Source organism: Zootermopsis nevadensis, unplaced genomic scaffold, assembly GCF_977971745.1.
Source record: "Zootermopsis nevadensis isolate Lab colony 2312 unplaced genomic scaffold, Znev_1.0 Znev_ptg000029l, whole genome shotgun sequence".
Classification (NCBI taxonomy): domain Eukaryota; kingdom Metazoa; phylum Arthropoda; class Insecta; order Blattodea; family Termopsidae; genus Zootermopsis; species Zootermopsis nevadensis.
This window is the reverse complement of record NW_028259161.1, coordinates 8,095,932-8,119,857: the sequence shown is the minus strand read 5'-3', so window position 1 is coordinate 8,119,857 and position 23,926 is coordinate 8,095,932. Positions and strand designations below refer to the sequence as shown.

At 36.6% G+C, this 23,926-nt stretch overlaps 1 protein-coding gene across 8 annotated transcripts in view; it reads right to left on the bottom strand.

Annotated features, from left to right (window-relative positions):
- Positions 1 to 23,926, bottom strand: part of side (motor axon guidance molcule sidestep) — a 199,471-nt gene that overhangs the window by 144,737 nt on the left and 30,808 nt on the right. For 2 of the 8 annotated variants that reach the window (XM_022080161.2, XM_022080162.2), the window contains exon 2: positions 19,165 to 19,346. Coding sequence is in view for 5 of the 8 variants with exons in the window: in XM_022080160.2 (XP_021935852.1) it covers positions 2,926 to 3,064 (139 nt within the window). In the remaining 3 variants the exon portion in view is untranslated. Of the gene's footprint in view, positions 1 to 2,722; positions 2,815 to 2,925; positions 4,229 to 19,164; positions 19,347 to 23,926 lie in introns of those variants that run through there. The other 6 variants (XM_022080160.2, XM_022080164.2, XM_022080165.2 and 3 more) reach the window with 6 other exon arrangements.

Below are 23,926 nucleotides of genomic sequence, written 5' to 3'. Positions count from 1 at the left end.
GTACATAACTTTCTGACTCCTAAAGTTTCTTACAGAAATGATTTAACCTCATTTCAAATAATAGAAAACAAAGCAGAATTGACATGTCATATGTATTTATTCCTCAGCATCCACTAACATAAAATTCATATATTCATTTACGGGATGTAATACTACTATCATTGCAGCGAACAATTGATTTTTAGATCCACGGACATAAAATATGCAATAAAATTGCAAATGAACCTTGGTGGTCGCGTTAAAGTGCTGAGTTTCGATTATTGATGACGGTCGACTTCTTTCTAGGTATAATCGGCGCGTCTTAAATCAAGCGAATGACTGTCATGTCAGGGTGATAGCAAGGGAGGAGATAACATTTTCGGTGTCGCACACTGAACATGTACCTATAATCTTCACTGAATATATAATTTTGTCTCGTATTAACACCTAGTGACATGTACCCAAAATAAACGCAAGCCATTATGTAATTTGAACTTTAAACGAATGTTAAAATTAAAGTATTCAGTGAAGTAGCTCTTGAAATAAATTATATAAATACAATTATTTTGTGTATAAAGTCAATTTTAGTTTTATCTCGAAACTCACTTATTTCAAACTGGTGATTCGGTTTTGTTTAATAGGGTGAATTTTTAGCACAATCGTTTGGTTTATCTTCTTAGCTCACAACCAGGACCATCGATAAGAAACTTTCTGCCGCGGTTAACCTGCAAACGTAACTATTTAGTTTCTATTAATATAACATTGCAGAAGTCGTGTAACAAGTCATAAACGATGCTCGCTGAATTTACCTTACATTCGTCCTATAAATCTTAACGTTCAGGAACATAACAAAGAACGTTTATGTTTCAGAACTTACATTCTGTACTTTATATCTTACTTTCTCGATGTCGCCTCTTTAGTTAGATTTATGACCACCTCATACCCGTCAACATATGCAACAAAGATGTTATGCTATGTATAGAGCGGGGGGGAAACGAGGAGTACTTCCTGTAAAATCATGTGTAACACAAGTATGCATACATTCTTGGTTCAAGCCAGTTTTATTGTCGTTCTATTCATAGACAAACCGACAATTAAAAAGTCAAACGTGTCAAAATATAGGTAGGAATACCGTTGTTAACATAGGTAGAGTCGTTAAATAAAGATGTGCTGAATAAATTCCTTCCCATAAAAGACGAATATATAATGCCTTCGAATTTTTATGTTAAGAAGTTACGCACAATATCTTTTACATTCCCTTACTTGAAAACATTGGTCATAATTTCGTAGTACAGCAAGAACTCAAATCCTTTTTCTTTCTATTTTCCTGCATCCTTTGTCTTAATTCATACCTTTATTTCTGAAAGTCACTGTATTCTATTATTAAAAATATTTACATACAAGTCGCTTGAGACAAGAGCGGACAAGAGAATTTTATAGTTTGTGCGGGACTGTATAACTAAAAAGTCTAAGGCATTCAACATTCAATGTATAGCCCTACGTTCTAAAGTAAAGTTACTGATTTACATAAACCTCGTAGTTAATATAGAACCGTTAAATGACGGAGTGTTAAATGAATATGTGATTACATATTTCTGATAAACATTAAACTGACAGTTGCAATTAAATGTAGCCTGTCAGTGCGCATAAGTGACATTCCTCTGATTCGAAGATATGTCGGCCCTAACAAACGCAGAAAGTAATAAACAACAAAAACTATCTTCAACACCACTAACGTCGCTATATCAGCGCATTATTTCAGATTGTTTTTAAGATAAAGTTAGGACTTAAAAAACAGATTTATATCCAGCTAGCCCAAATTTTATTTAACCGTTTTAAGAACACACTTTATTTAATAATATTTAAAATTTAATTTCTAAACTCAACGAGATAGAAAATCCGTCTCCATTACAAAGATGAAATGGAAAATGCTAGTTCGGGAAATAATCACAGTTTATTATATAAATCACATGAGATCGAAATAATGAATAAATGAATGTTAAATTACGTGACTCGTGCAGTAATTAATTTGTCTTAAAAAGTTGAAATGAATTAAGTTATATGAGTAGGAAAGAGTTCTTCACGAACACATGGGACAAGACATGTAACAAGTATGGAATAGATAAGAATGCGCATGAAAGTGTAGTCGGTAAACATGAAGGGACGAGACCACTGTCAAGACACATAATACCCTCACGCGCACTTTGCAACGTGCATTTAGACATTTAAAGGCGATAAATCCACCTTGTTAGATAGTTTCTACGTTAGCCACCAGATCGCAGCACCTCAATATCTACCTCATAAATTTCTTCTTTCGTTATTTTGTTGTCACCGCTCGTAGGTTATTCAAAGGTACAATTTTTAGGTCGTTCATAATAGCACAAACTCCATATCAAATTTCATCTGTATTCGTCCAGTGGTTCTCGAGTTGAATCGACTGGACAGACGGACGGACACGTTTAGCCCATAATGCGTTCTCGATATTCACTTCGTGTAAAAAAAGATATAATAAGATGTGAGACGGTGGATTGGATTTATCTGGTCCAAGATGGGATCTAGTGGCAGGCTCTTAAGAACACGATAATGAATATTTGGATTGTATATAGGGTGGTGAATTACTTGACTATCTGCGCGACTATTAGTTTCTCACGACATAGTGGACAAGCTTTCAGAACGTTACAGATCCCAGTCTCCTGATATTAGATTCCCCTCTAGTTAAATACTTCAACACATTAAGCCTTACAAGAATAAAACTCTTTGAACTATTCAGCGTCAGCCCAACAGATGTAGATACTGTCACAGTGACATATAAGGGTTGACAAACAGCAACAAACACACCACTAGAACCACTTATCATCAAGAACACATCTCACTAAAACACTTTTCCCCCTCCTCGAAGATTTTTACAGTGACCATTATTTTTACGTTCATACGAAACATACTCACGATTATTTTGAAATTCTTTTGCGTCGTCAGAACTGACGCCACAGATGAAACAAACGACACCTAAGACGCGAAGGACGACACCAAAATATCCAGCAACTTGCTGACTTTGGCACCTCATCGAGTGTAAGTCCGATGGCATGTTGGCACGATGGGTGGTCTAACATCCAGGGGCAGCAGTACTAACTCTTCGAAGGAATTCAACACTTCTGCACTAAATTCTAACTCGAACCATAACAACGCACTCCTTTACATGTCACAGTTTTATTTCTGACTTTATGCCAAAAATACACTCGCAGCACAGCACACTATAAATAATTACCAATTTTGGGTTACATTTCTAACATTATTATTTTATTATACATGTATCTTCAAAGGAAGAGATTCAGAGCAGAGCGTTACATTATATTAAAAATACCGGAATATTAATAAGTAAAACTGTTGATATAATGAACTACATCAGCACATTAATGTATCATTTTTCCAAAATATTCCTGGTGGAACTTGAAAGCTATTTTTATACGAGTTATATGATGAATTTCAGCAGTCGCAGGATTTATTTAATTTTAAGAAAACACTTTCCTTATTATACACGGGCTGAATTGCTTTCGACCCTGAATTCCACCACAGTTGCACTCAGGAATTTTAAATCAGTGAAACATGAGTAATAGACACTATTTCAGGGGATATTAAATCTGCAGGAATCACTGCAAAGTACACGATATGATAAAAGAGTTTTAAATAAATCAATCTACCATACAATTTTATCGTTTAACAGAAACGAAAGATTTTATTTTCACATAAATTATTATTAAGCATTATTATCTGTAACAGACCACTTCTATTTAATATATCACCACTGAATCTTTCACCATCAAAGTTACTGAAAAAAGTCGAAATTTCGTATCACTATGATAAACACTCGATAAATCTTCTCTCGGCTCCAGTTACGAATCGTTACCAAATACGACAGCCTTTGGTACCGTCGTTAAGTTGAAAGACTTCGCGGATGAGCCTTCTGCTTCAGACTAACACTGACGGAAAAACTATTTTCAGAATACCCTACTGAACCCACTCTACATCTCTCTACAGATATATGTTATAAACTCTGCCTCTTTCTCTCACTTCATATGACATTAAAACACATGCTTTCATAACCAGACGATCACACAAGATTCAGAGCAGTAAAATCTTTTTTTATAAAAACACATGACGTTTTATCTGAAAGGTTCAACTTTTTAGTTGATCTAAACACGGTTCAGTAACTAGCCGCATTACTGTGCACTGCAAACGTCAGTTCGTATTAATATAGTCACGCATCACACGAGAGAGCCAAGTGTTGTTTTCTACGGATACGCGTATCATGTACTGTAACCAAGAGAAGACGCTCTGTGATGCACATGTGAGTCCTTCTTCAAAACACATGTGACTCGGATGTGTTTTGTGTGGGTGGTTGGAAGGAGAGAAGCATACAGTACTTTGGTTAGGGCAGTAGTCGGTCTCCATTGCTTTTGTAAATGAGTCGACGTCACACGGGGTAGAAGCAATAGCAGTTATTTTTTTAAAGAAGTGGGATGAGGTTGGGGGGCTCTTCCACTTAAGTGTATGCATGTGTTGTTCTCTGCTCGTTCTTATTATGTCGCTGATGATTGTAAGACGAAAAATACTTTCTTCAGAACCTCGAACAAATCATAAGGCAGATTTTGTAGTATAATCACTAACGCTTCGTCTAATTCTTCCTAGGACATGTCAAATACAAAAGGTTTTTTAAAAATATAATGGTGTGGTATTCAAGACACATTAATTTGACTGATAACCGAAGTAAGATTTGAGGTTCGCAAGGAAGAAAGTATGGAGTTGAGTGTCATCAGTGTTGTAGCGCCGTGTAGCCGGGCAGAAGCTTACCGACGTTTCAGTGGTACCTCCGGTCTCATAATAAGGTAGCAATTACCTCTGAAACATTGGTAAATTTCTACCAGACTACACGGCGCTACAATCCACGGAACACCTATCTACATGACAGATAACCCGTTTTAGGGGTCTTGAACACATAAGAACATTGCTCGAAGTAGAAGGGCGAGTTGCGATCCGGGACTAACTATTGTACTAGTTGAGCAGTATGCGCTGAGATAACATACCCAACTTAATTACATGCAGAAATAGAAAATATTTATTGAATTATAAAAATCGAGACACTTTGGACTTTGAAAATTCACAATGAATTACTTTGGCATATTCAGTGAACATTCTAACATTTAATAGATTTTAATTTTTCTTTTTTTAGAGAATTTCTGTTTTACAATGTTTAATATCACAGTGGCCACTTTGATTAGCAACAGTAATCCTCTTTTAGGCACACATAGTCGATGTCAAGCAAAAAAAAAAAGTGTACAAGAAATGTGTAAAAGCGAATGTTATTATTCATAACTGTATGTTTGTATACGCAAATAATTCAAGGAACATAAAAATCTTTAATAAGAATTACATGTACAGTTTATGTGCTCATTTAATGACAGGTTTTCAACAATATTAGTTATACGACAATGTCGAATTGTGGTAAGATTATATACGATGAATTGAAACGAATTTGGAAGAAATCAAGCATGGCTTATTTCGAGGTTGCAGCCCAAACTTTGCTGAATGGAGAATAGATTCTTGATTACGAGGCACAAGAATGCAATTAATCGAATAGTGACCCATATGTCACTCTAAAACATGCACTTATATATACGAAACTAATATAGTATTATATTACTTCAAGAACTCCACAGTAAAAATTAAAATTCGTGTTATTAGCTTTAACTTACTTTAAATTATAACTTTCTTCAAGTGCAAAACGTACACTTGGAAGAACATACATCGTGTCCAAAGGACATCGACAAACGTTACACTAGCTAAATAATTGACACAGACATTCCTTTTTTTTGTTCTGTTTTCTCTGCCAAAATGTAAACCTTAAGCCAAGAAGTAGAGGGGATAAAACAGGATTGTGAATGAAAAACAAAATACGAAATAAAAGAAATGGCAGGAAATGGAGTAACTGTAAAGAAATGATAGAGACGTGATATGCAACAACGGTTTAAGCAACAGGCATTTTGTGATTTTAGGTTCTCACGGTGACGAATATGAAGGTGATCGTCTTTTGGGACGTTACGCAGTGTTGTATCGAAGAAACAGACCGACGTTTCACAGATAATTACTGCCTACATTGTCACCGCGCTGAAGATGAAGGCAGTAGGTACATCTGAAACGTTGGTCACTTTCTACGAGACTGCATGATATAACATACGGGAAGACGTTCACTTTCAGCACGCATTTTCTTGTTAATGAGTGACATAAGAGTTAATGAACAAATGCTATATTTTGCTGAAAACACAAGCTTGCAGTTTTTCGTCTGCGATCTCTTGCTACGTTCTCGCAGACGCTGCTTACAACCGTCGCCTAATATTTTTAATTTACTAATGTTTTCTGTTTCAACTAGGATTATCCAGAATGAGTGGATGCATAGAATGCATGGTGAAATTTTGAATATTTTAGCACAAATTTCACCTTTTAGAATTTTGTTCTAAGTTCTACGTCTTCAGTTATGTTGTTCTTCACTCTGGTGCTTCGATTAATTTATTTGTTTTTAGTTATTTTCTAAGAGGATGTTTCAAGTCTTAATCTCCATAAAATTCCTCGCGTTTAAAAATTGACATGCCTAACTCTATTAGTCGCATTTGTCGTAAAGTTATATAAATCCGAATTCAGTGGCAAGTCAAAACACAACATTTAAGAAATCATAATTTTGTATTCTGATAGGTGACAACATATTTAATAAGATATGAATGCTTCGAGACGCACGAGATCCGGTATTTATAAAATAATTAATTCATATCAACACACCGGTTGGTTTTCATAACAAGTTAGAAATGCAAGACACAGACACAGAATAAAGCCGTCGGATTAACTAAAAGGGACGCCTTGAACAACGAGCAATGTAAATTTCGGTGGTGAGAGGTCAACTTCACAGTACGAGAAACTAGAGAAGCGTAGTGGTAACATTAAACGAGTAATTGTTGAGTCTACAGAAACAAACTTAGCCAACATCACTTTTCTTTAAGGAGACACACGCACGCACACTTGTAACAAAACGAGAATGTCATAAAAATTATGCATAGGCAGAAAGCACACACTTCAAATTGCATGTAATCACCTCGCGATTGGCAGAAAGAATTGTTAAATAAAATATCAAATAAATATATGGAATGGATAAGTAAATAATAAAATTACTTTCCATAAGGAACCAACTTACGCAATAAACAACATTCCAAACATTCACGAATACTTTAACATGAAGAATCTTGCATGTTTAATTAAACCAAAATACGACGTACTAATCACGTTTTAAATTATCGGTAACATACCATTAATATTTTCTACTTTTATGTTCCTTTTAAATTGTTATTTAGAAGTTTAAAAACTTTATCAAATAGCGTAACCATTTATAAAAACTATATTTAGGAAATTCATGCAAAAATTATGTTCAGACTCTTCTTTCGTATCTCATTGCGTATAGACTTAGATTAAAATACGCATAACAATAACTTTGCTGCTTTTTATATGAACCTGCGGTATGGTCTCTCGCACTAAAATGAGAATATTTGTAAATTATGAGTGGTGAGAAGAGTATTTGTACCTAAGAAAGACAAAATTACAGGAGACTAGGGAAAATTGCATGATGAGGAATTCTATAAATTTCACTCCTCATTCTGTTATTCGCGTGACCAAATTAAGAGGGACCTGATGGACAGGGTGTATAGCACGAATGGGGCAGATGAGACATGCCTACACAATTTTAGTAGGAAAATGTTTAAGGCGACGTTCCACTTAAAGATATTTACGTCGAATAGAATTATAAATTAAAAAGTATCTTAAAGAGCATACGGATGGACAATGGATTTGACTCAGAACAGGGCCCAGTGATGGGCTGTTGTAAACACTGTGATGAACTTTCGGTTACATAAAGAACGGGAAATTTTTTGACTTGTTGAGTGACCGTTTGCTTCTCGCGAAGGACTCGGTTAAATGTAATTAGTTGTGCAAAAGTTTATTATGTGTCGTTCATTAATCAGTCATATGGGAAAATTTAAATTTCACAAAATTAACGTCGTAGAACAGTAATTTTCTTCTAGTGTTACTGAAATAATTGTTTGCAATTTTAATTCTCAGATTCAACGAACCCATTCCTTCCTGATGTGGCTCTAAAAATTATAAATCCTGGCATTCTGCTAATTGCAACAGAAAGAAACATGCTGTGCATTCTGTTATTTAGTAATGAGATATTGTCCGGTTTTGCATAGAGTGGTTCAGCTGTTCCCTGCAGTGACGAAGGATGGAAGAATAATAGGAGTAGATATATATACACACACACTCCTAGGTGGATCCTAAAGGAGGGTTTCTTCCAAAAACACGTTCCCCCAGTGCCATGAAAACATTAGTGAGCAGAACAGAATATTCGGGGTTAAGCGAAGGCACACGCATTGGGTTCTTTCTTGCCTACCTACCAACCATTTTGGCTGAATGCCCGATATAAAGTCCCTTACAGTACAGGCTTAGGCAGGAAGTACTACTGAGAGGTGAGAGACCAACATCGGGAATGGATCCAGCAGGCCGTCACTGGAAAAACATCATCCTGTTACGAGAACACTTAAGGGAAGGTAAAGCAACTATGTACGGAGGGTAATTCTGGGCAGACTTTCGTGTTTTGAGAGAATTTCAATATATGACCAGATAAGTTCAATTTATGATACCGGAATAAATGAAGAATAAACACTATTTTTAATAAATTGTAACTGTGCAGACTACATTAACTAAAAATAAAATGTCCTTTCAGTACACAGAATTCTTCAACCTTCCCCTAAGTCTGATTTACTTCGAAGTAGTCTACTCGTATTATTCAAAATACTGAACCATGTACAGAGACTGTAAAGAGACATAAATGTTACCATTATCAAATACAGACTCTATTACAAGTGTGTACTGACCTTCGTCTGTCATAGTCTGGATTCATACAATGAATAGCAATCGAAACTCTGAAGAAACGTTCATTCCTAAATGGCATGTGACCAACAAGGAATAAGACCAAGTCTGAATTCCTGAAATATCATGCACAAAGGTTAGCTTTGCTGTGCACAAGACCTTCTTTCATGATCGGTTTTGCTGTTGAAGGAAAAAAGGGGCGAGAAATTACATCAGCAATCAGCCCAAAACTTACAAATACATATTTCATACATCACAATTTTGTTTCCTTCCCATTTTGGTTTGTGATAAGGTCGGACAGACACGTTTTATGAAAGACAAAGTGTCCATATTTTCTAATGCCTTTTAACGCATCGTCGTCAATTCAAACATGCACGCTGATACAAACAAAGAATTCTGGTCTGAGAGTCCTCATGACAAAGTCGTATTTCCTCTTATAATGGGATTCCATTAACATCAGAAGCCTCTTACCGCAACTAAATGTAACACAAAGAGACTTTGCCTTTTTATGTAAGGGTAAGAGTTATAATCAATAAGACACAAACAGAATAGGAGCTCACAAATCCAGGCAGATACAGCAAAGACAAGCGAAAAATTAAATATAATGAAATACGCTCTTTGATGTTTGGTAATTTCATTTCGCTAACTGTGATTATAACAGAAAAGTAATTATGCACAAAGCAACAGAGATCTTAGGAGTTGTTTTTTAAATGTAATAGAGGGTGGAGCATTGTAAGTTACAGTTGTTTCTCTGGGCAGGAATTCCATCAACAACCTTAACAGGGGGACACCAACTCGTGATTCACGAAATATGTTTGGCTTGACAGGCAGCTGACAGCTACATCCTTAGCCCTCTTTTCAGGTCAGACACCGCCAAAAGGCTTACAAACTTTCCACTGAACGATTAAGGGCTGAAACCTCAATTCCAAACATCTTTTACAGAAAGCATGTACTTAAAGCTTTAAAGAAAGGGAAATTTATAACTTGGAATTCCGACATAGCATGATGATAAACAATATGGAAGGAGGCAGTTTAACATGGGCGGTATAGTCATATTAAATTACATTTATAGTGTCGAATGATAACAAAGTTTTCAAGTCTTCCACGTGGGTTCTACATATTTAGGAAATGTTACCACTCTGGTTTTGTGATTGAATAACACAACTTTAAAGAAGAGTTAAGTGGAGGCAAGACTGTGTTTCTTCTTAACACGACGCTCGACGATAATTATCTTAATACCCAGACCAAGTTATGCCGGTAAAAGTGTCAGAGGTACCTATTAAATTGGCGGCTAAGACAACGCCTACTTATTACACTATCTAGGAGTCAAGAAAATTCTCGCTACATCTTGTTAGCAACGCTACACAAAGTGTTAGCGCAAAACAAGTCTTCCGTCTCCACCCCTTCACAGTATGTACCAGTACATTGAAACCGCTGTGGTTCAGTTTATTCAAGAAATATACCTTAAAATTACAAGTATGTAATCTAGCAGCAACAGTGTATTATTGCGAATTAGTTATTGGTTAAATAAGTTTTGTTGGTGAGATGCTACAAACACGGATCACTGAAACACTTTTGATATTTAAAGAAGACTGCAGAGAGTCGACTCGTATGGAATTTGTTTATAAATCGTTAAAGAAATTTATAACATGAATAAGCAGTTGTTCTTTGCACCATTTTCTGTCTGCGAAGATTTGCTAAGTGTCACTTTGAAATGTTATTTTATTGCCCTGTTACATTTCCTTTTGAAATTATGTAAATATCCTAGTTCTGCCGTTTATTTTTCTGTCTATTTATAAGCATTTCAGGGGAAAAAATGCATTCCACTACACGCCACATTAATTTAAAAATACAAAATATCCCCTATGGCTGTGGTAATTCAAAACCAGGACATACCAAACATTTAATGTTATTATTAGATTATCATGTTTAAGAAGAAAACTATCCCTCAGAATTCAGTTATTTAAACAACGCTCCCAAAACGCAAGGTCTAGCTGTTAGCTGTAGAAGCACATTATTTTTTTTCTCGATATTTCAAAATTAAAATTCGAGTATCTCCTTAAATTGGCTTATTGTACAAAATATTGTTGCATTACATATGCATAGCCCCTACAAATTTTATATTTTATATTATTATCTCGCAAAATATAATAAAATAATTTCTAACTACGCACTCTGATCGGCTTTGCTACAAAGATGTTTATATTTTTTACTGTAATACATGAATATCAAAGCCAATGAGGCGAACAAACTCGCAATGAATAGGCACACTACAAATTTTTGCATAATTCCTCTTTCCAATGCTGTTATATACCTACAATACTCCGCCAACAAAGTCTCTCCAAGAGTTCAAATATCTTTACCCTGTTAAACCTGACACATCTGTATGCGTTTACAGTTAGATTTTTTAAAAATGCTCATATATATACGTGTATATATATATATATATATATATATATATATATATAAAAATTCTAGAACTATCATACTAATTTTCATAAGATTCGGGACTTTTAATAAAATCTGGGGGGAAAAAAACAAATTTTGACTCATATCAGGCAATAGGAATGAGTAGTTTACACAAAGGCGCACGCTTATTCAGGAGATGGTAATTCCCAGTCATAATATTTTTCTGATCCAAATTCAACAGACGTGTTTTAAATCTGACTGTATAAGGGACAGCAATGGTACTAGAACATTATTTCTGTGGAGTGACAGAAATTTAAACTTTCTAAGTAGAATGTTCGTTCTCTAGATCAAACAGAAGGCTTACGAATTTCGTAGCCACGTGTGAACTGCGGTTAATGAGGACAGCATCCACAGTGAGAAATCAACATTCATCCTTGAACGACATACAGGCAACGTACAAAGGGCTGGGTTGTAAATATAGAATTTCATTGACACGAATAAAAATTGTTGTAGAAAGAAAGGAAGAGGTGATGTGGGGTTTATAAGGAAATAAATATTTAGTGGTGTGCCGCTCTATTCCGCTGGGTTGAACGATCGTGTCCTTGTTAAAAGCCTCGTTCTCTTCCTTTCGGTGCTTTTCGTTTAAAAGATTCATGTGGCTTGTGCGTGGTCTTGAAAAAAAAAGGAGAAACGTCTGTATAAATATAAAACAAACAGCCCGCATATGGCGCGGTAGGGAAGACAGGCGATTCGTATATTTAAAGAGAATAGCCATGAATGCTCACACTCGCTTTACAGGGTACAGCGCTGCAATTCCGGACACACAAAAATGTCAGATTCTTTCAAAATATAGCCAAATTTCTTTTTATTGTTTATAGCCTCTATACACGGGCTAAACAGCATAAAAGCGCATTCTATAAAAATCTGATTTCAGAAATATAATTATTCCATAAATATTAAATTTAATTTGAGCTCAAAAACATGTTATGGAACCATACAGGTTTGCACTAAACAGAGGGACGTATGAGTTTTGACCTTTACTATTTGGTCTCTTAATCGCTAGGAAATGACCTCAAATAAATAGATCAAGTACCTCTGAAACGTCTGTAAACTTTTACCAGACTACAAGGCGTCACAATGCACAAGAAATCTTAATATTTGGGGGGGGGGGGGAAATCATGGACTTCTAACGTTCGGTATGTAGGATTTGAGGTTTCTACAACGGCGAGTTTGAAGATGGCTCTCTTCTGGTAAACGTCTACCAGATTACACGGCGCAACAACTCAGACGACAGCCATATTATTTTCATAATCGCTTCACTGAATATCTTTTAGCAGAAGTTACTAAATCATTTGTATGCCCTACTTATAAATTGTAAACAATTCTAAAACGTGAGATAAAACGGAGTTGACATAATGCCTGTATATTTCATACAGTTGAAAAAGACTTTCGAATAAAACTGCAAAATTTTGGAGATGATACACGTACAACTTCCATTGAATTCTATTCCAGAGAGACCGTTAAGAAGTCTGAGGAAAGAACGTGTTCTATAAATAACCTTTGCTGCTTAATTAAGCGAGCAACAATTATGTGTGACACAACGTAGATTGTAGAACGGGACAGAACAAAACATTCCTGCTTTCGCAGAATTGCAGTAGAGAATGTTATGGTCTCTTGTGGACTGTCCCGATGTTCAGCTTGTGAATGCAGTTGGGGTATACAGTTTTCATGTTAATAAAAAGAATGTAATGCTCGTGACGTTGTAGCACCCCATTACCCTACGCATCTCATATAAATAGCTTGGAATTCTTGAAGCTCATGCCAAGATGTGAGTAAAAAATCACGGCTTCTGTTAACATGCTCCATGTCGTAGCTCGCCACCTGTCGTCAAGGGTCGCCCCTCCTTCACTTGCTTGTTTGTTAAGATCACTTGATAACTAAATCATTTGAAGGAGAAGACGGAAACTCCCCAGCTTTTCAGAGTTTCAGCCACGTTAATGCCGTCCACTTTATGGTCCACATTATCAGTTACTTAAACGTTTGAAGCTATTATACATCACAGGTTATTATAAGCGTCCTGATATGTTTAACGTTCTGGAATTAACTAAACGAAAGCGGTGTAGTGTAAAACATTCACTGTAGTATTCGCTCGAGGTTCACAGTTGCATTATCCCTACGCCTACACCTCACAGAATTCTTACATCCGTAACAATGAATGTAGGAAGTACTTATGAACTTTGTTTTGCATTTGTAAGTTTGATTTTCCGTTAATATTATGTATTTCAGTGACTAGCTATTAGATGGGAACAGGGTTAATTTTCAGGGAATATTAAATTATTTTCGTGATAGATACAGGGGACTACTTAGCCGAGGGTAAAGTGAGTGGAGTACGAAGTAGGTCACTTATGTCAACTATATTTGAAGTTAACAACGCATGAAATTTTACCTTCACTCTCACAATGCGTCTTTGTGCCGTGTACGAGTAAACACGCGTAATCACGCGTAATCTTGTAAGGCTGATTTTGATATACGAGGCTCGTCCTTAAAGTAAGTTTCCCTGGGGCCGTTTACAGAAACAAAACACAATTTCATGGAAATATTTATTGCAACAGATACAGCAAGTGTCCAGATATTTTTCAACATATTCGCCACCGGAATTGAGACATTTGTCATACCGTGGGACCAACTTTTGAATACCTGTGTCGTAGAAGTCTGCCGCCTGGGATTGGAACCACTGTGTGACAACCATCTCCGCCTCTCTGTCATTCTCAAAACGCTGACGCTGACCGGACAGGAATTTCTTGAGGTGTAGGAAAAGATGGAAATCACTGGGAGCGAGGTCCGGGCTGTAGGGTGGATGATTAAACACCTCCCAGCTGAACTCCTGCAGGAGACTTGCTGTCCGTCGAGCCGTGTGCGGCCTAGCGTTATCACTGACCGCACTTCACAGTCGGCGGGAGCTGAAATAAGAACCTCCATCTTCAACAGCTGCAACGATGCTACTGTGAGAACGCGGGAAGTGCCGTTAGTGCATGCGCCATGCTACGTCATTGCTCTATCACGTACGCACAGTCGCTTCGCGCAATATAAGGTTTGCTAGCTGTGGGACGAGTGGGAAACTTACTTTGAGGACGCGCCTCGTATTACAGACTTATCACGATAGGGATTTTTGTTGGTCCTCCAATTTCAACAGCAAAGTGTATTCTTGCAGACACTAACTGAAAATTTGAGAACAGTTTGTGTTAAACAATGAGTCCCTTCCTGCCAAAAACATATTTCTGTGTACGTATCGTAGATTAACTACTCCATAATACAATTTTGAAAACAACAGAGGATTCTGATGAGGCAAAACGCTTGTGTTTTCTAGACAAATTATCAAACAAATATGATTTGCGGAAAGTCTTCTGTTTCTGATCTGGGAGTAAGATTTGTATTTTGCTAGCGATGTAGCTTTAAACAACAACCCAATTACAATTAGCTATTTGCGTCACAGTTAAAAGTAGTATTAAACTTGTGTCAAAAGTATCACATGCCGTTGGTTTATCTCTAATGGTATGATTTTATACAGATTCACGGATATTTTAACTTAAGTTACATTTGAACCAAATGTGAACGTTCAATAAAAACATAAAAACGCGGATGAAATAAAGCATGTACTGGTCATAAAATCGCATTTTTACAACTCGTAAAGCACAAATTAAAGCATTGATATTCTTCTGAAAAGTATAATTTTAATAGGGCCCTTCTCTAGCACACGTAATGAATTAACAACCGAAGCCGAACGTAATCAGCATTTAGAACAATTGTACGTATTTCATATTAATCATATTTTTCGTATTTTATCTCCCTTTAAATGTAGACTCTGACTATTTTAACAGAGGAATATGCATGAGAAATTCAGGGTATAAAACTGTTTTAGAGAGGAATCCATCTACATTAAATATCAGTGAGCTATAATCATTTCTATTTACCAATTATACCGTCGAATTAAACTCACTAAAGTAATTAAAAAATGTGCGTTTGTCTGTCAGTTTGACTTCAAACAGATTTAACACATATATACCAGTAGCCAGATACGTTGATCATTTTTAAATACTACAGGTGTTGCAGTCAATAGCGGACAATCCATAATTTTTATACATTTAGAACGTAATATAACTAAATCATCGACATTAAGACGGTGGAGCTATACCCAAAACTTTTTCCTGTCATGTCACGTAAGGCTATGGTTCAGGGGCCTATCGTGTGGAACCAAAGGCCGAAACACACGTTTAAAGAAGCACTGGAAAGTCTGTGGTCAGTAATGTCACATTGAAATCGAATTTAACATACGCCCTCTAACAAAAGAAGCATATTACTACAGGACTATAAACCAAGAAAATGTATCTCTGTGCCACATAGGATAACTTCTTAGGAGCCCTGTATCAAATATAGTACATGGAAGCAGAGTACATTTTAGAAGTTCGCCTGTTAAAATCCAAGCGAATGATTTACGAATTAAACCAAATATATTAAAAACGCGTATATTTTTTTGTTAGTTATTCAAAGCAACGTATAGGTACGTGCTCTGAGTCGGAACAGTTGGATAATAATCTGTCTGATTCCAATAGCAGCCCACGGCTTAAGCAGAACGACAATGCTAACTAATTACACAGACATTAGTCCAAACTGATTTATAGATGTGTAAGGGGTTGGGGGTGGCTTTATTCATTGATCCTACATAAGGGTATGAGCTCCACACAATTTCATTTCTGCCTCACTTCTTGACTGGGATCGGGAACATAAATTCATATTAACTGTCGTCAACGAATTATTACGTTGGTTATTCCTTGAATACAAATTTACTTTTTTACATACGTTTAACAGATATTCTATAAGAACACATGCACGTTACTCGGATCACATATGATCCAGTTTACTGACAGATTTAGACGTTAGATATATTCAGATCTTAATAAAATGGAATGACCGCGTATATATTAATAAAAAGCATGCCCAATAAAAACATTTGAACAACGAATACACTGTAAAACTTGAGATTTTATACCGATCAGTGTGCATAGCTGAGTCTGGTCCATTGTAATGCCATGCGATATCGAAATAATAAACTTGAAGGTAAAATCATTCCTGTGCATAGATATTCGCCAGGACGCTCTGAGGTAAAGAGTTAACTCACTTCTAACACGCCATATATATGGGATACGACAAAACTTATTTACCTTATTTACAATTTATTAAACGACTCTGTCAATATCTTAGACTATATAGCGTCAAATTATAGGTGATCAATAAATAATAATTTGGAAGAAAGCAATAGTGGCCTAATTTATCATATTAGCCTGGAGGTAATGAGAAAAACTACGGAAACCTCAGTCAGTCTTCGGATCGAAATTTGAACTGGGGAGTTGAATAAACTGGTTTGATTCCGGTCGGCTCAGCAGCTAATGTTCGTATCGACTGTGACCTAGAGACTGACACATTTGTTTCCTGCTTTGTGCCTGCTCGCAACACATGTAATTTATTTTTTGCAGTAAATGTCGTAGGATTTGTTACAAAAAAGTCGATCATGTAGATCGTAAAGTACATATGATATTTATTAATTTTTAAGTTGTTTTCTGGCGCACAAGATGTTTTCCTTTCTCGCCTTATTTCTGATATTGGTAACACCTTGTAAAGAGAAAAACAAAACTGAAAAGTGGAAGGGTGTGGAAGCCGCAATGTTAAGTAAACCGTGTGGAACATGCTCCCTGGTCGGTAGTATACCACACTGAGCAAATAAAATACAGCAACAAGAGGAAATGGGGTCATCCATTCTGTTCTGGCAACGTCCGCTAAAGGTGGGGATTCATTTTCTTTCTTTTGTCGGCAAATTCAACCTCGGAGACTCCAGCCAGGCCTTCAGGCCACAGAGTGGTAGATGCGGGATATGAATTAGGGGCTGGAATAACACGACACCGTGAATATGTATAAATATATGTTGCTGACGTTTTAATGGGTAGGGGAAGGGGCATTTTGAAAACAAGCTCAATTAATAAAATACGTCGAAATACTCTCTTTCGAAGAGGAAGTTGACGGAACAGGTGCACTTGTTCAGGTGTGCTAAATATATGCAAGGACATACGGACAGAATGACAGCCACCGACTGAGAGAAACTGAGACGTGCTGGTAGATCGAAGTAAACAGATAAGGTGTTCTCTCTTATGCGTTTTAAACAACTCTAAAATTATTTGTAGCGGTAATAAACAAGATAGGGAAGGTTTACGCTTTGGAGTACAGTTACATTCCAAATGCGTTCTTCATGCGACATCACGCAGGTAATTTTTACATTGTTGTAACCCGAGATAATTATTGTTCAACAATGTGTTACAACAAAGATATTTTTTGTTGATCCGCAATACGTTCCAACACGGGGGGTCTCCTATCCCATTGCTAAGCAACAATGACGACGGACAGACAGATATGGACGGGCCTATAAAGTGTTCTTCGTTCACGCTAAAGCGTCAAGAACACCAAAAAGAAATTGATAATAAATTTTCCCAGAACAAATTCCTTCTCCTATTACATAATTATCCAAACTAAATAATACAAAGACTTCAGTACTCCGTAATCTAAAATCAGCGGTCTCCCTTGTCCTCCGACAGAACTGTTCAAAGGTTACAAAACGAGAACCATTCGAAATACTTCTATTTTTATTTCAGTACTCCCCCTCCTAGAACGAAGTTAATTAGATTACGAAAATGGGATTGTTTCCAAACATCCAAACACAGGCATGAGTAGCAGAGCCAAAAAGGAATACCTCACACCCCTGAAGTCCAAAGATAAGACGGAGGATATTTAAATGTTTCTTGGAGGAATGTTGTGTGCAGTTTAATGGAAATATTAGACTTCCCATACTTGCGGTCCACTCACGAAATATTTTAGATCTTGCTATGGGAGGGGGTGGGGAAAGACAAGCATTAAGACACAAAGTTTCCAAGTAAGAGGCAAGATGCCAAGTAACACATCCATGTCCTACTTTGGCTGAGGAAACTGTAACCTGATGACCTTTACCTGTCTGTTGACCACAGGCTGTATATTGCGGTGGAATTAAACAGAGGAATCAGTTCCTACTAGGCAAATATTGCTACGGCTATTAACAAAATATATAAACAAATATTGGAAATATTAAATTTAACAAATATATACCAATAGTATAGGAATCTCTTCGCTCTTGAGACTCAAGACTAACATTTATAAAACCAAAATGTTATTCTAAATTTTGATTTTAAACTGTGGATCCTGACCTTCAGAGTTCTGACACAATAATGTCTTCTTCTAGGTATTTACCAGCCCTTTTTGTTTATTAAACATTTCTAAATGCCCAGCTTATCATAATCTACTTCACATTATTATATATTACTTTTAAACATATCCACGTTTTCAGAATACTTCTGTGTATTCGTAACTGTTTTTCTGTCACAAATACTCGGCTGAAATAAAAATTGAGTTTATTTATTTTTAATCGCAATGCCACGCAACGCAAACGAAAATATTAATTTAACAAATACTAAATTACTGCCCATGTTCTTAATTGCTTATCACGCGTCTTTCTCTGAAGGCAGTGCAGCCGCCATGACAGCGGGCGAAGTAGATAAATTATTCTTTAATAACCATACCCGGCAAGAATGGTAATGCAGCGGTAAGGTTCTGGACCATTTTTGTGAGGTACTCTTTTCGTATCGCGGTCAGGTTACACGCTATATCGTTATTATATACAGAATTACTTTACATAAAGTAAAACTCATTGCGGGCAAGAGAAGACATGAAACTTACCATTGCAATTCCAACTGCAGTTTCAAATACGTGAGATTCTCAGCATCTTACTCCTGGGAGATAAGAATATCATCACATTGCGATCGTGGGATGGACGGAGTTCCTGGATAGCACTGCTCCAGGAGAGCTTCTTGGTCTGTTTCTCGTAACAAATTCTCAGACTGGTCGGACGTGTAGCACATCTAACAGAAAAAAGTATTTAATCTCATATCAGACAAACATTAAAAATGGTTAGATGTAATTAAACAAGGCATAGATAAAAATAAAATATATAAACTATTATTAATTACACATATTTTGGGCACCGGAACTACGCTGAACTTAACTGAGTCGTAATATGGCGGCAATGATGAACCTCTGGATATTAATTATCAATGCTTAGTCACTCAACCGATTGTGCAGCCATAGCACGTGTGTTATATTACAGGGCAAACATGTTTATATTCGATCATCCATTCGGAGTCAAATGCTTCAATATGATATGTGAAATAGCCTCTGGTATCTTAGTTCCAATTGATGACGCTCTGCGGGTCCAGGGACCCCTTGCTCATTGTATCTTCATTAGGCAGTGCAGTGATTATACGCGGACCGGAATTCCCGGGAAACTTAATGCATATATGAATACCTGATTAGCGCTTATGCACATCAGGAGCTATCCTTCATGTCCATTGCATTCCTAAAGCGGATTTCATAAGGGAAGGAATGCTGCCTCTTAGGACTAACTCGTTAACGTAAATGAGCACAATTTCTTGTTTTCATTTTTGCAAAGAACACCTTAACAAACAATATCTTAACTGAACGTCGCAATGATACTACAGAACATGTTTATATCAAAAAAGAAATACACGCATAGAAACCAAGAAATAAACAACTGAACGGGATTAGGCTGACTCTCATGAATTAGTTTGTGAAATTGTGTTTCAATAACACTGAGATAGTAGGTAATTTTGTTATATGTTAGACTTTTCCACGATTTCCTATTTTCCTGTGCCTGCTTAATGCATTTATTCGCAGTTCAGTTGCCATTTATTTCCAAGATTCATTAATGTCATTTTCAGAATTGAATTTTAGAAGTATAAAAAGTTGCATAAAAGGAGCTACCAAGAAAGTAGTTATTATTCGGATCGGCTTCTTGCTCTACAGTAAGGTGGTGATAAAATTTCCTGCAATCGAATCTGCGTAGCCAAGGAGGTGTTGAGTAGTTTTTATTCACTCTTGATAACATGCCAAACTTTGATGCATTTGCGTGTGCAGCAAGTTGATTCGTCACTTGGGTGTGACATGAGATGTGAAGAAAGCACTCAGTACCAATTTCCATTTACAAATAGCTCTCCTTTTCTCAAACACTCTCTGGAAAGTATTTCGAGAAGTGATTGGTATGCGTGAGAAAATTCTTGAAACTACCTCTCTGATCCTAGTCCAATAGAATATCCGTCTTAAGGAAAGTTGTCCTCCAAGAAATCAGTTTTAAACGTAGTCATAATTCTTGTTTTCTGATATACTTTCATCGCCAGCTAATTTTAAACTCACATCTAGAATATAATGACAGAAGATTGATTATAATGGCACAAAGAGAGAAGGTTGAGTCCTGCTTGAAATTATGCTAGCATTTACCTGAAAGGATCGACGAAAACGTCGAAACATCTTCGTTAGGCTAGCTGGTGTTCCGATCAATTTACGAACAGAAAATTCCTAAATACGAAGCAGGAAAGCATCTCGATATTTGACATACATTTATAACATGTTTCATTATCTTTGAGACGAAACGAGTTAAGATATTAGACTCGCGGCCGAGCTAGGGACACAGCATGTTACTAATATTGTAGCCAAGGAGGAGCCTGTTCAAATTGCAAGGGATTGCGAACCAGGTTCTAAGAGAATGGTCGACATTTCCGCTCCTTTTCATGAAGAAGTAACATTTGTTTCTATTTAACACTCAGCTATGCTTTTTATCACAGTCGGTATTCAGCCACACAAGGCTTGTAAAAAAATGTAGATCTTGGGCACGTCACAAAAAATCTCCCTTGCAGCCAACAAAACATTTTTGTTCAATTTTTTTCATTTCACTTGCCGTGAATGACGTATATTCACATATACCACACACACACCTTACCAACGCCTGTCTTGCACTTATGTGAGATGAATCTTGGTGAATGGGTTTTTATATACGATCTCAAATATCTCGCTGTCTGTTATACGAGTTAGAGAAAAATCTCTGTTTTCATCGTCTCATTTTGAATTGTGTACTAGACACGCACCATCAGACGTGTATAAGGGTCAACTACATACGTCAGTCGGTTATTGTTCCTTTGGGGCCAATTCCATGTGCAATGCAGATACTCCATTCGCCAAGTAAAATAGAGTGCGTAAAATGTAAAAATTGCTTTTGTATTACTCGTCAGACCCTCCCTATAAACAATATGCATTATCACTACATGAAATGTAAACAAGAAATAAACGTGTAGAGAGAAATGCAGTCTTACAGAAGTAGTCACCATATGAAGAGTGCCATTTACGGAAGAAAAAAACTACCGGCCACTAAACACTGTATTGACAGCAGTGAGAAATATACGGACATGCGAAAACACAAATAAGTATACCGGTAGGCAAGTGGTAAAATGAATGAAAGCAAACTTTATTATTTTTACTCTTTTCTTCTCAATAATGTTGGCAATGGGTATAGCCTCTTATGACAGATTTCTGTGATGACTTCCAACATACATATGTACAGGAAGGTCATATGCTAGTCAAAACAAGACCGGCCGAATAGTTTGCGAGATACAGATCTTTAAAATTCTCAAGGTCATATTTTTCACGCTTATTTCCCCCAAAACCGTAAATTCCGATTTATTATACTCATGTTAAAATGAGGTCACAGATGGGTCAAGGACATGGCAGAACCACGACAACATCACACAAACTGTTTGTGAATAAGAGGCCTCAAGCTCTTTCAAGGTCATTCTTAGTACTATTTTCTCACGCATATACATAGAGAATGTACGAATCTGAGTGAGATTGCAGAAAACATTTACAGGTCATGGAGATGTCAACGTTATGTATACGTCGCAATATATACTCAGTGCCTATATTGTGTTGAGTTAGATTACGTTAGGTTAGGTTGGGTTAGGTTAGATTAGATTAGGTTAGGTTAGGTTAGATAGGTTAAGTTAGGTTCGGTTAAGTTAAGTTAGGTTAGGTTCGGTAAGGTTCGGTCAGGTCAGGTTAGGTAGGTTATGTTACGTTAGGTTAGGTAGGTTAGGTTAGTTTAAGTTAGGTTAGGTAGGTTAGGTTAGATCAGGTCAGGTCAGGTTAGATAGGTTAGGTTAGGTTAAGTTAGGTTAGGTTAGGTTAGGTCATGTTAGGTTAGGTTAGGTTAGATAGGGTTATGTTACTTTATGTTAGAGTGCTTTGGGTTAAGTAGGATAGTTTAGATTAGTTAAGTTTATGTCAGGTCAGATCAGTGTTTTGGATTAGATTAGGTTATGTGCAGAGAGAGGTCTAACAATGCTCAAGGTCATATATTTTGACGCTTATTTCTGCCAAACTTTAAATACCTGGTTGAACATAAGCTTGTCAAAATGAGGTCATGAAAATTTCAAGTTCATATGGAAGTCGCAAGGAGATCGGCCCAATAGTTTGTCAGGTACAGGTCTTTAAAATTTCCAAGGTCATATCCCTTCACGCGTATATCTGCTAAATCGTAAATCCGTGGTTGCCCAAACTCATGCCAAAATGAGGTCACGTAAAGGTCAGGTTCATACTTAAGTGACGACAAAATCGGTCTATTAGTTCCCCAGATATTGGTCTTTGAAATTCTCAAGGTCATATATTTTCACGTTTATTTCTGCCAAACGATGAATACCTGGTTGACCATACTCATATCAAAATGAGGTCAGGTAAAGGAAAAGCTCATATGGTAGTCACAATAATATCGGACTACAAGTTCCCCAGATATTGGTCATTGAATTTCTCAAGGTCATATATTTTCACACTTATTTCTGCCAAACGGTGAATACCTCGTTGACCATATTCATGTCGATGCGAGGCCATGTATAGGTCATGGTCATATGGAAGTCGCGGCAAAATCGACCCACTAGTTTCCCAGATACAGGTCTTTAAAATTCTCAAGGTCATATATTTTCATGCTTATATCTGCCAAACGGTTAGTAGCTGGTTAACGATACTCATGCCAAAATGAGGCCATGTATAGGTTAAGGTCATATGGTAGTCAAAACAAGATCGGCCGAATACTTCGCGAGATACAGATCTTTAAAATATTCAAGGTCATATCTTTTAACGCTTATTTCCCCGAAACCGTAAATTCCCGGTTGACTATATCCATGTTAAAATGAAGTCACGGATGGGTCAATGACATGGCAAGACCACGACGAGATCACACAAACTGTTTGAGAATAAGAGGCCTCAAACTTTTTCAAGGTCATTCGAAGTACTATTTTCTCACACATATACATAGAGAACTGTATGGATATGAGTGACATTGCACGCATCATTTAGAGGTCATGGATATGTCAAGGTCATGTATACGTACAATTTCCGGAATTTCTTTTTCGTATGACGGGAACGAAGCTCTTATAGCACGTACTTATTTTCACAATAAAATTGTTACAACATTGTCATTATTCCTACGATATTCTACAAAATAATAATAATAATAATAACGGTTTCCATGTCTTCATCCGTCGCAGTGATTTCTATGGTTTTCTTGATCGCTTCAGCATCAGACGTTCAAATAAAAGCCTCT